Source organism: Panthera leo, chromosome D3, assembly GCF_018350215.1.
Source record: "Panthera leo isolate Ple1 chromosome D3, P.leo_Ple1_pat1.1, whole genome shotgun sequence".
Taxonomy (NCBI): Eukaryota; Metazoa; Chordata; class Mammalia; order Carnivora; family Felidae; genus Panthera; species Panthera leo.
Window position 1 is genome coordinate 28502150 of NC_056690.1, and position 13970 is coordinate 28516119.

At 37.1% G+C, this 13970-nt stretch overlaps 1 protein-coding gene across 7 annotated transcripts in view; it reads left to right on the plus strand.

Annotated features, from left to right (window-relative positions):
• Positions 1-13970, plus strand: part of CLTCL1 (clathrin heavy chain like 1) — a 131745-nt gene that overhangs the window by 36650 nt on the left and 81125 nt on the right. For 6 of the 7 annotated variants that reach the window (XM_042909892.1, XM_042909889.1, XM_042909890.1 and 3 more), the window contains exon 2: positions 3483-3690. In XM_042909892.1, coding sequence (XP_042765826.1) covers positions 3534-3690 — 157 coding nt within the window. In that variant the 5' untranslated portion in view covers positions 3483-3533. Of the gene's footprint in view, positions 1-3482; positions 3691-3972; positions 4089-13970 lie in introns of those variants that run through there. The other variant, XM_042909895.1, reaches the window with a different exon arrangement.

Genomic DNA, 13970 nt, shown 5'->3' on the forward strand with positions numbered 1-13970 from the left:
CATAACTCTTGGCTGGCTGAAGAAGGATGCCGCAGAGCTGGGCTAGCAAAGTTCAGTGACAAAATTAGTATTCAAGGAGATCTTGACAGGCAGGCATCCAACTAGTTGACATTTAACACGTATAAATATAGGGTCTTATGTGTTGGTTTTAAAATACAGAAAACCTACATTGGTGTAATTTGAGAGAGGTTCTGTAAAGCACTACACAGATGTAGTTTTTAAACTGTTCTGAACTAATCTAGTCTTAGAATTTTAGGATAGTTCTAGAAAAGACCTCTGTGTCCTCATTCTTCATAGGTCCTCATTCTTCATAGGTCCTCATTTACAAGGCTCCCTCTTTAAGCTAAGAGAAAGCTTGTGGTAAGTTTGACATACAAAATCTATTTTTAAAAATTAAATTATTTTCTTGACTGCCTAAAACTAGTAACTTCTTTACTAATTAATTATTGAATGTCCACCTGATGGGCACTGTGATAAGGCAGTGAATGAGCCTGAGGAAACATATACAGAAGGAGAAAGGACTAGCATCTTCAGAGACAAGAGACATGAAAACCTGGGATATTATTGCAACTGAACATTCTGGCTCTTTGGTATGGTCAGTTGGTGTTTTCACCAACAGCCCTGTATAAACACAGCTGCAGCCTTCCCAGTCATACTGTTGTCCCTAAGCCCCTTAAATATAGAAACCACAGAGTTGTCGGATGAGTAATTTCTTTTTATGTTTTCCCCAGTGTCAGATTTGAATTTGGATTCATTTAATTGCAGGTCTTAAGAACTGAAAAAGATTATTAAATAATATCTTGTGTACTTTTGCTTAACTTGTATATACGTTGTTTTAAATGTGTAGCTGTGTTGCCTTTCAGAATAATTATTCTAGGAATCAGGAGTCCTTAGTTGTAGCTATTAACTAATGAGAAAACATGACTTTGGGCACACCACTTCTCTGGGACTCTGTTTCTGCATATAGAGTAAAACTCAGTGGTATTTGCTATTTTATATCTAAAAGTTCTTTTTTGTGGGATTGTCCTGTGTTTGGCATGCCTGGCCCCAGCCCACTAAATACTAGTAGTGTTCTCTAGTCATTGTACAATTCAGATTGCCCCTGATTGTTTCCAGAGACTGCAGGATACTGCCCCTGGTTGAGAACCACCTTCTTCCTTCTAGTTCTAATAGTCTCTGACTTATTTTTGGGTACACTGTTCTCAGCTGTTAAAACAGCGTCTTCCTTTGTGAGGTACTTTTACCTTTTCCAAGTACCTTGAATGTGTGTATATGCTTTTGTGTAAGGAACTGGACATAATCATTAATATTTAAGAACTTACTGTACTCAAGAGATTGGGTACAAATTCTTGATGATATTTGGAGTTGAAATCAGAATGTTGCCATATTAACCCAACATCCCCAAACTAAGAATAAAGTGAAAACTTAGAAAATGTAGGCCCACTTAAGTGTATGGCTCTGAAATGTAAAGATTTTTTTTTTTTTTTGAAATGTAAAGATTTAACAGTGTTGGGTGTTGGGTGCTTGAGTGTTAGGGGGCTCTCCAAATGTTACTATATGCTTATATAGTATAATGCTTATTTAATTAAAAAAAAAAAAAAAAAGGAAGACTAGGTAGGTCTCCTGGGAACATTCTTTCACCCTGTTGTTTCTCTCCCTCTCTCTGCCCCCAAAGGAACTTTTCATTGTCTCCCTATCAGCAACTTCATATAGTTCAACCTACTGATAATTGTTAGTCTCCATGGTCTGTGGGCTCTGGATGGTGTGACTATATCTTATATATCTTACTGTTTTCAGAGTTAGTGATTAGCAGGTAGCATGCGTTCAGTACTCATGAAATTAATGTATGAAAATTACTTGCTGTGAGAAAGTCTCAACTTTGATTCACTATACTACTGCATTTACTACATTAAGCTCCTGCTTCAGATGTGTGAAAATAAAATGTGAATTTCAAACAAGACAGTATTGTGGTTTAGAATACAAGCTTTATTCACACCTGTCTCCATCATTAATCAGCAGTGTGGCTTTGGGAAGATTTCTTAACCTAAAAGTCTTGTGTTGTACTAGTGTAAGTTGTGCATAGCATACTTCCCTCCTGGGTTAGCAGAAAGGTCAGATAAGGTGACCTGTTGTCCTGCAGCCTGCTCAGCAGCTGGAATATTAAATATGTGCTAGAATCTGTACCACAAGAGACAAATAAGATATAATCCTTGCTTTTAAGGAGTTCATTGGGGAATAAAATGATAGAATAAAGAATTATACTGGCAGTATGAATAGCCTTATTTGTGCTTCTTCTAAAGACTGATCATTATTTTTAACAAGTGGTTCCCAATCTTTGTTGCTAGCATAAACTTTTATACAAGATCACACAGGGTAACTAAGAGTCTAGTCAATAGCAGTAAGGTTTGGGTTGAGCAGAAAAATGTTTAGAAACAAAGGTGCCTTGTAAGTTAAATTGGGGCAGGGGAATTTTATAGATATAAGCATGGTTCTCTTGAGTGTGTGTTTTCCCAGGGTTTTTCATTGAAGTTTATCTCATTAATAAACTTGGTTCTTATTTAAACCAAGCACTATGTATAAAGTGACCTTTGAAGAAAGGTGCCTGATTTAAGTTTTACACAAGGTCAAGCAATCCATCTACCTCCAAAGATGTACCAGACCTGTTGACTTTTCCTTGGACATGCCAAGAAATATTTAAACTGACTGAGAAATTAAATCAAATATGATATGTGGGGTTGCTTTAAGGAAAAGAAAAACTCTTGGCTAGATCTTTGTTACTGTTTGCTTTTGGAGAAACTGGTTTTTGTTTTCTTCCTTTCCCCTCTTTTCCCCTGCCTTCACCTCTCCAAGACCACCTTCTTGCTGAGGCTCTCCTCAACTGTGGGTTTATCTGTGAGTTATTCTTTGTGGGCTCCTCCACCCCCTCCCAGCTGATGTCTACCTGTCTGTATTGCTCAAGGCATCCTTCCCTCTTCCTGGCATTATCCTTATTCTTGTGTGTTTTCATCAGTCTGTATGATTATAAGCCCCTTGAGATTTGACTCACAGCCTCCTGTTGATGCATTGCCTGTACCTATTAAAGGTATAGAAATACAAGTCAATGTTTGCCTCAGTTATTTAATGCCAAGTTTTTTCTAAACTCCTTTTCCTTAAAAAGTTTATTTATTTTGAGAGAGAGAGAGAGTGAGCACAAGGGAGGGGCAGAGAAAGAGAGGGAGAGAGAAAATCCCAAGCAGACTCTGTGGTGTCAGCGCAGAACCTAACACAGAGCTCAAACTCACGAACCATGAGATCATGACCTGAGCGGAAACCAAGAATTGGACACTCAGCAGACTGAGCCACCCAGGTGCCCCCAAGTTTTTTCTAAACTCTTGTTTTACTTTTCTTCCTTCTATTAGACTTTGCTAAATAATGGACTAGATATACTGTGTTTCAGAGAGGAAAAACTTAATTTTAATCAAATGTTTTCTTTTTCTCTTTAGCTCCAAAACCTGGGAATTAATCCAGCCAACATTGGATTCAGCACACTGACCATGGAATCTGATAAGTTTATATGTGTCCGAGAAAAGGTTGGTGAGCAGGCACAGGTAGTGATTGTTGACATGAGTGATCCAATGGCACCAATCAGACGGCCCATCTCTGCAGAAAGTGCCATCATGAATCCAGCCTCTAAGGTGATAGCTTTGAAAGGTAAGCCTGATAGTATTTTCAGAAAGGAATTTTACCTCACTTTACCTGATTTGTTACCTTACATATCAGACGGCTGTCAATAAATTTACAGCCAAGTGTCATCGATAATACTAAACTTAATTATCGATAATACTAAACTTAATTACAAAAGTTTTAGCCAAGGCTGTTTTGCATACCTTATTTAATGAGAGGCCCATGAGCACCTGGGCTTTTTGTGACATCATGCATACTGCTACATACATGAGGGAGTGCATGCCCAGTGTCTCATCCTCATGGCTGCTACATCTGGAAAGGCCAACACTACTCTGCACATGTTTACCAGTTGGGCTATGTGGTGCCCTTGACCTCATAATGGGCTGCTTTACAGTGGCGCTCCAGGGATCCTAGAGTATGCCAAGGTACTGCTTCTCTTGTGAAACACATTGAGGACAGTATAGTTGTTGATAAATAGAATTTTACTTCCCCTGAACTCAGGGGGATGTTGGATGCTTGAAATCTTCTAGTTACTTTGAGAATATAGAATCTATGATTTGGGAAATTGAAAGGATTATGTATATAGTGGACTTGTTAATATTTAATGCAAAATGTATTATCACTTACCTTGAAAAGTGAAAACTCTTTCTGGAGCTAAAATTTGTGAATGCCAAATATTAGCTTTGCCTGTGCTTCTGTTTTGTTACAGAAATAGGGTCTACTTTGTCCTTTCAGTAAGTAAATGGACATATGGGAGTTATAACCTTTCTATTTAAAAAAAATAGCTAAATTTTTTTATTCAGATGACTTTTTTTCTGTGAACTCTATTTCTCATCAAAGTATTTTTTTGAACATGTAGTGTAAAAGATGTAAACTAATTTTAATTGAAGAAATTGCTAACTTTTATGGATTTATTTATTTATTTATTTATTTATTTATTTTTAAAAAGTTTATTTATTTGGAGAGAGAGAGCAAGAGTGCCCCTGGTGGAGGGACAGAGAGAGACGGAGAGAAAGAATTCCAAGCAGAGCCCAATGTGGGGCTTGATCCCTGAACTGTGGCATCATAACCTGAGTCAAAATCAGGAGTCGGATGCTTAACAGACTGAGCTACCCAGGCACCCCTATGGATTCTTCATGATTGTTTTGGTTCTTCTGCATTTTCTGTTTTGCAGTACTTTTTTTTTTTTTTTTTAGTTAACTAATTTTTTAAAAGTAGGCTCCATGCCTAATGTCAGGCTTGAACTCATGACTCTTGAGATTGAGAGTCACATGTTCTACCAAATGAGCCAGCCAGGTACCCCTATTTTGCAATACTTTTGAGAGACCTTATCTGTTGTGGTGTTTGCTGTTTGGTATTCTAAGCGGGTCTGAGAGACAACCAGCAATTTAGTCTTCCTGGTCCTCTAATATGATTCTCTATACCGGTGTGCACTGTGGATCTCCTAGAAGGAGTTGTTGGAGTGTGGTAGGAGAGTGGAGAGAACTCGGTATTTACATGCTCTCAATCCCTCCAACCGAAGTGGCAACACACCCGAAGTTGAACAAGTTGGGTTTACTACTTGTTTAAGTGAGAGAGAAATCACACCATGGGGAGCTGGGAGGTGTCACAGTATTAATAGAGAGTGTTAGAAAGAAACTTTTGTAGGATTTGGGCTTCAGTTGGGTGATTTGGGGATGGTCTAAGGAAACAGGAGTTTGCTATAGATTGGATGTTGTTAGGGTCACCTAGGTGGCTCAGTCAGTTAAATGTCTGACTTCAGCTCAGGTCATGGTCTCATGGTTCGTGAGTTTGAGTCCCGAATTGGGCTCTGTGGTGATAACTCAGAGCCTGAAGCCTGCTTCAGATTCTGTGTCTCCCTCTCTCTGCCCTTCCCCCATTCTCTCTCTCTCTCTCTCTCTCTCTCTCTCTCTCTCTCAAAAATAAACAAACATTAAAAAAAGAAAGATTGGATGCTGTTAGAAAGTGGGGGTAATTTTATGATTAGGTGTCTCAGTAAATCTTACCTATAGGGGAAGGGCAGACTAGAGTGAGGATAAAGCTGGAATTGGTTAAAGAAGTAGCAGTCATGCATTTCAGCCAAGAGAATGGCTGTTTGGTATTTTGTGGGTTTCCCAGTTACCTTGTTTTTGTCTGTACTTAGATAAGATTCTGAAGCAGCCTTGCTTTGTCTCACTTTATCATGGTCTCAGAGGGACTTGTCTGAGGTTGGTGTCCTCTGAGATGGTTTATGTCCACTAGGAGAGCAGTATGGTTTGACTGTGAGGTCTGGCCAGCTTCCTGATGGCAGGCGCTGCTCTTTTTTTTTTTTTTCTCATTCTCAGTGTTCATATGAATTGCTTCATCTATGGCAGTTGACTGCTATTTTCTTTTGCATGAGGAAGTGTGAGCTGTGGAACCAAAGGTATATAATTTTAAGTATTTATTCTGTTTTTATTACAATCTTGTGGCTGTTAGGATAACCTTGGACCCTTGTAGTACAAATTTTTGGCAAGTGTTGGTGGTGTGTTTCAAAGACCCTAGACCAAAATAAGCAAAAGTGTCTTAAAAAAAAAAAAAAAGATATTTGTACAATGGCTAAATTTAATTTAATTTAATTTAAAAATTAAATTAAATTTAATTTAATTTAAAATTTAATTTAATTTAATTTAATTATAATTTTATTGTTTCACATGACTTAGTTCCATAGGTGCCAGTGTGAAAGCATGAAAGTGAAGTCAAGGGTCCTGGTCTTAAATCTCACAGACTACCCATTTTGGCTGGTGAAGTCTTGTGATAGGAAAAGGGCTCTTCATGAGATGTACCTCTTTTTTAAAAAGGTCTGCCTTGGGGCACCTGGGTGGCTCAGTCGGTTAAGTGTCCGACTTCAGCTCAGGTCACGATCTTGCGGTCCGCGAGTTCGAGCCTCGCGTCAGGCTCTGGGCTGATAACTCAGAGCCTGGAGCCTGCTCCCGATTCTGTGTCTCCCTCTCTCTCTGCCCCTCCCCCGTTCATGCTCTGTCTCTCTCTGTCTCAAAAATAAACGTTAAAAAAAATTAAAAAGGTCTGCCTTTGCAGTCTGTCCTTTTATCTGGCTGAGAGCTCCTGAGGTCCTCAGCCCATGCCACTGCCCATCCTTCTGGAGAAGCCTGGAGCAGATTCACTTACCCACACTTTCTTCAGACTGTCTCTACTGATGCTTTTGTAGTGAATATTTTAAAACCAGAGATACATTTTTACCCTTGACAGGAAATGGGGGTAGAATTCCTCATCCGTTGCTCATCATCTTAATGAAACATTAACACTCTAAGTGAGGGATAGGTAACCTGTTGTTTTTGTACAGCCCCAAGCTAAGAATGGTTTATATATTTTTAAAAAGTTGTAAAAACAGACAAATATGTGACAGAGATCTTGTATGCCCCTATAAAGAAGTTTCCTGACTACTTGCATTATTGGCCCGAGTATATTTCTTACTGTTATTATGAAACATAGCACTTTGAGTAGTCATTTGTGTTTCTTTTTACAAACTCTACCTTTTCCCCTTAATTTTTAGAGGTAGATTGAGTATAGGCTATACAGTGCCAGCCTAGCAGTTAGCACTTGACCCAGGTCGGGAGGGGAGAGGTGGTGGGATGGTACCCCCTTGCGGTAGCACATTCTTCACCCTGACAATTGGAATCTGACAATTCATTCCCAAAGGAGGTTGGTCCCTTTTATTTTTTTTTTAATTCTTTTTGTGTCACTAAATATTTTGTACCTCATGTAAAACAAGTCCTTTTTAACCAGTCTAGTGACAACTTGACAAGTTTTTGAATTAGAGGAAATTTCTTATATGATCCCCGGCTATTTGAAACTAAAAGGTACCTCTATCCTATAGTTGAACTTCTAATCCAGTCACTTTTTTCTTTCTTAACCATTTTTTTCAGGTATAATTTACATGCCAGGAAATTCATTTATTATAAGTGTACAGTTCAGTGACTTTTAGTAGATTTATTGAGTTGTCAGGGTGCCTGGGCGGCTCAATTGGTTAAGCGCCTGACTTGATTTCAGCTCAGGTCATAATCTCATGGTTGTGAGATCAAGCCCTGAGTTGGGCTCTGCACTGAGCATGGAGTCTGTTTAAGATTCTCTCTCTCCGTCTCTCTCTGCCTTTCTCCCAAGTGCCTGCACACGTTCTCTCTCTCTCAAATAAATAAATAAAAGTTAGAAATAAATAAAAAATAAAAGTCAGTGTTAAAAAATTTATTGAGTTGTGGAACTATCACCATGCTCTGGTTTTAGAAAATTTCTGCTATCCCAAAAAGTTCCTTTGTTCCTGTCTGCAGTCATTCTTCACTTCTACCTTTAGCCCTAGGCAGCTACTGATCTGTTTTCTGACTCTGTAGAGTTGCCATTTCTGGACATTACAAATAAAGGAATCATACAATATACAATCTTTTACATCTGGCTTCCTTCAATTAGCATAGTATGTTTCAGGTTCATCTACATTGTAACTTGTATCAGTAGTTAGTTCATTTTTATGGTTGAGTAAAATTCCAACTTTATTATTCCATGGATATATCGCATTTTGTTTATTCATTTATCCGTTTAGGGACATTTGAATTGGTGCTAGTTTTTGGCCATTAAGAATATTGCTGCTGTGAACACTTTCCTACAAGTCTTTGTAGATGTATATTTCCATTTTTCTTGGGTAAATACCTAGGAGTAGAATTGCTGGATCATACAGTAAATTTTTTTAGTTCTTTAAGGCACTACCAAACTGTTTTCTAGAGTGACTGTACCATTTTACATTTCTGCCAACAGTGTATGAGGAGTCTAGTTTTTGTAACATGTATGCAACACTTGATATTGTCTTTTTTATTAAAGTAATTCCAGAGGCTACCTATGGATACCTCATGGTGGTTTTAATTTGCATTTCTGTAATGCCTAATGATATTAAGTGTCTTTTCTTTTCATGTTGTTATTTGTCATTTATATGTCTTTTTTTTTTTTTTTTTGCCATTCATGTATCTTGTTAGAGAAATGTCTTCAAATCTTTTGCCCATTTTTTAAAGGTTTTTTTTTAAGTTTGTTTACTTATTTAGAGAGACAATGTGAGCACAAGCGAGGGAGGGGCAGAGAGAAAGAGAGGGAGAGAGAGAATTCCAAGAAGGTTCTGCTCTGTCAGCATAGAGACCAACTCGGGACTCATTCTCACCAACTGTGAGATCATGACTCACTTATTGGGCTCACCCAAATCAAGAGTGGAATGTTTAAACTGGCTAAGTCATCCAGGTGGCCCTGCCCATTTCTTAATAGGCTTATTTGTCTTATTATTGAATTTTAAGAGTGCTTTGTATATTCTGGTTATAAATCATTTATCAACTGTGTGATCTGCATATATTTTCTCCTAATTTGTAGCTCTTCTTTTTATTTTCCTAATATATCTTTTGAAGAAAACATTTTTTATTTTTGATAAAGTCCGGATTACCACTTTTTTTCTTTAATGGATCTTGATTTTGGAGTCTTACCCAGGAATGCTTACCCTAGGAGTGCAAAGTCATGATGATTTTCTATATTTTCTTCTAATGGTTTTATGGTTTTAACGCTTACATGTAGGTCCATAGTCTGATTTAAGTTACTTTTTGTGTATGGCATGAGATAAGAATGTTAGGTTTTTCTTCATTTCCTCCTCTTCTTTCTTCTTCTTTCTTCTTTCTTTTTCTTTTTTCCTTTTTTTTCTTTTTCTTTTTTCGGTGGAGTAAGGTCATTCAGTTGTCCCAGCACCATTTGTTGAAAAGACTCTTCTTCCCCATTGAATTATCTAGGCAACTTTGGTAAAAATCAGTTAACCATATAAATAGAAAGACCTATTTCTGGACTCAGTTCTATTTCATTGATCCATATGCCCAACCTTGTGCCAAATACTTGATTACTATGGTTTTATAGTAAGTTTTTTTTTTTTTTATGTGTATTTATCTTTGAGAGAGAGCACAAGCAGGGAAGGGGCAGAGGGAGAGGGGAACAGAGGATCTGAAGCTGGCTCTGTGCTGACAGCAGCAAGCCCAGTGTGGGGCTTGAACTCATGAACCGCGAAATCATGAGCCTAGCCAAAGTCCGGATGCTCAACTGAGCCACCCAGGTGCCCCTATGGCTTTGTAGTAAGTTTGAAATGAGGTAGTGTTGGTATTCCAACTTCATATTTTTCAAAATAGTTTTTGAAACTATGAAACTAGGTCCTTTTAATTTCCACTTAAGTTGTAGGATCAGTTTCTACAAATAGCCTGATAGGATTTTGATAGGGATTGCATTGAATTTATTAATCAATTTGGCAAGAATTGCCATCTGACAATATTGAGTTCTCTAGTCATTTAACATGGAATGTCTGTTTATTTAGATACTCAGTCAATGATGTTTTACACTTTCTTTTTTTTTAATTTTTATTTTATTTAAAAACATTTTTTTAACATTTATTTATTTTTGAGAGAGAAAGAGACAGAGCATGAGCAGGGGTAGGGGCAGAGAGAGAGAGAGAGAGAGAGAGAGAGAGGGAGAGGGAGACACAGAATCTGAAGCAGGCTCCAGGCTCTGCCAGCACGGAGCCCGATGTGGAGCTCAAACTCATGAACTGTGAGATCATGACCTGGGCTGAAGTCAGACACCCAACTGACTGAGCTACCCAGGTGCCCCGAATTTTTATTTTATTTTAGAGAGAGAGTGAGAGAGGACACAGGGGAGGGGCAGAGAGAAGAGAGAGAGAGAATCCTAAGCAGGCTCCATGCTCAGCCATGGGGCTCTATCTCACAATTCTGAGATCATGACTTGAGCCGAAATCAAGAGTTGAACACTTAACTGACTGAGCCACCCAGATGTTCCTGTTTTACACTTTTGGTGTACAAATCCTGATATAGTATGATACACATAGTTGATACACATTACATTAGTTTCAAGTGTATAACTTAGTGTGATTCCACAAGTCTGTACATTATGTTGTGCTCACCACAAGTATAGCTACCACCTGTTACCATACGGTGCTATTATATCATTGACTGTATTCCCTATGCTGTACCTTTTATCCCTGGGACTTATATCTTCCATAGCTGGAAGTCTGTATCTTCTATTCCCCTTCACCCATTTTGATAACTGATTTTTATATACACATCTGTATTCTGTACAATTGCTAAACTTCTTTATTCTTAGAGTTTTTAGTGTGTTTCTTCAAATTTTTGATATACCACATCATGGTTATCTGCATATAGACAGTTTTACATCTTCCTTTCTCATCTGGATTCTATTCAGTTTATTTCAACATTGCATTGGCAGAATAGAAGTGGCAAGAACATGAGTGCCTGGGTGGCTCAGAGGTTGAGTGTCTGACTCTTGATATGGGCTCAGGTCATGATCTTGTGGTGGTGAGATCAAGCCCCACGTTGTGCTCTGTGCTGACAGCAAGGAGTCTGCTTGGGATTTTCTCTTTCCCTCTCTCTCTGCCCCTACCCTGTGTGTGTGCATTCTTGTCCTCCCTCCCTCCCTCCCTCCGTCTCTCTCTCTCTCTCTCTCTCTCTCTCTCTTTCTCTCTTTCTCTCTTTCTCTCTTTCTCTCTTTCTCTCTGTCAAAATAAAAATAAAAAAAGAAGTGGCAAGAACAGACATCCTTGACTTATTTCTGAAATTGGGGAAATAATTTAGTCTTTCATCATTGAATATGATGTTAGCGGTAGGTTTTGGATAGATGAACCCTTTTTTAAGTTGAAGAAGTTCCCTTATATTTTTATTTTGTTTAGAGCTTCTATCATGAGAAGGGGTTGACTTTTTCAAATGCATTTGATGCATCTGTTGAGATGATCATATGGTTTTGGGCCCTTAGAGTGTAATATATTATGTGAATTGACAAACCAACCTTGCATTCCTAGAACGAATCCCTCTTGGTAATCGGGTATAATTGTTTTTATGTATAGCTAGATTTGGTTCACTCATATTTTAAGGACTCTTCCATTTTTGTGATAAGTGTCTGTGGTTTCTCGTGATGACTTTGTCTTTGGTTAGTATTCCCTTACAGAATGACGTGGGAAGTGGTCCCTCTTCTGCTTTCTGAGTTTGTGAGAGACTTCTTATTTCTATTATCTTTGAATATTTGATAAACTTTAACAGTTAAAGGCTTCTGAGTTTGTGTTTTTCTTTGTGAGATAATTTTAAACTAAGAACTCAACTTCTTCACTTGTTGTAAATCTGTTCAGATTTTCTTCCTTGTGTCAGTTTTGGTAATTTATCTTACTAGGAATTTATATACAAGTCATCTAAGTCTTCTAATGTGTTGGCATAAAATTGTTCATACTCTTCTTGTAATCCTTTTAATTTCTTCAAGATCACCAATGGTGTCCTCTCTTTTATTCCTGATTTTGGTAATTTGGGTTTGTCTTTTTTTCTTGATCAGTCTGAGGTTTGTCAGTTTTCTTGATTGTTGTGAAAAGCCAACTTTTTGTTTTATTGATTTTTCTGTATTACTTTCCTGTTATTTTTCCTTGATTTTTGCTCTACTCTTAATCTCTGTATTTTTGTTCCTTTGGGTTTTGTTGGCTCTTTCTGTAGTTTATTAAGGTGGAAACTTACTTGATTTGAGATCTTCTTTTGTAAGTACATTTTTAAAAAGTATTTATTTAAGTACTGTATCTGTACACCCAACATGAAGCTCAAACTCACAACCCTGAGATTAAGAGTTGCATGCTGAGCTAGCCAGGAGCTGCTGAGGTCTTCTTTTAAGATCTTGACATTTAAAACAGTATATTTGCCCTAAGGGTTATTTACATGTGTGTTGTTGAATTTCCAGAATTTGGAAATATCCCACACTTTTTTTTATTATTGATTTCTAATAATTCTATTATAATCCGATAATTTATTTTATATGATTTCAAGTTTTAAAATTTCTTAAGACTTTTTTATAGCCAGCATATGATCTGTCCTCAAATATGTTCCAGGTATACTTGGAAAGAACATATTTTCTTGTTGGGTGATGTGTTCTAAAGATGTCAGGTTGAATTGGACAGCAGTATTCAAATATATTTTTCTGTTTAGTTGTCTAATTATTGAGAGTGGGGTATTGAAATCTCCAACTTTTTTTTCAATATTTAAAAATTGTGGTACATATAATGAAATTTATTATATTAACCATTTTTTAGTGTAAGCACATTCATATTGTTGTATACCCATCACTACCATCCACCTCAGAACTATTTTCCTTTTGCAAAACTGAAACTCTGGACCCATTAAACAATAACTGGGAGAGGAAGGAATGAGGAACTTCCTCTCTCAGTCCCTGGCATATACCATTATACTTTCTGTCTCTACAATTTTGACTACTCTAGATACCTAATATATGTAGAATCATACAATATTTGTCTTTTTTTGACTGGGTTATTTCACTTAGCATGATGTGTTTCTTTGTTTGCAATTTTTTTTATTTAAAGTTTATTTTGTCTAAAATTAACCACCCTGCTCTCTTTCAATTTTCATGGAGTATCTTTTTTCATCCTTTCACTTTTGACCTCTTTGTGTCTTTGGATCTAAAATGAGTCTTGCTAGATAGCATATAGTTGGATCACGTTTTTGTATCTGTTTTGTCAGTCTATGTCTTTTGATTGGAGAGTTTAATCCATTTACATTTAATGTGTACTGATGAAGGACTTCTGTCATTTTACTATTTGTTTTCTACATACTCTATGGCTTTTTTGTCCTTCATTTCTTACATTACTATCTTTTCCTTATGTTTACTTGGTGTTTTTTTGTTTTTGTTTTTGTTTTGTGTGAAAACATTTAAACTCCTTTCTTGTTTCTTTTGTGTATATTCTACAGCTATTTTCTTTGTGTTTGCTATGGAGACTATATTTAACATTCTGAAGTTATAACAATCTAATTTGAAATTATACTGGCTTAACATTTTTTATGCAAAACTTTTATTTTTTATCTTTTTAATATAATTTATTGTCGAATAGGCTAACCTACAGTGTGTAAAGTGTGCTCTTGATTTTTGGGGTAGATTCCCATGGTTCATCACTTACATACAACACCCAGTGCTCCTCCCAACAAGTGCCCTCCTCAATGCCCATCACCCTTTTCCCCTCTCCTCCACCCCCCCCCCCATCTACCCTCAGTTTGTTCTCTGTGTTCAAGAGTCTCTTATGGTTTGCCTCCCTCCCTCTCTGTTTGTATCTATTGATAACATACAAAAACTCTGTTCCTTTACATCTCCATTCCCACTTCTTTTATTGTCGCAGAATTACATCTTTATACATTGTGTATCCAAAAACATAAACTAATTATTATTTTTTATGCATTCATCTCTTGAGTTATGTA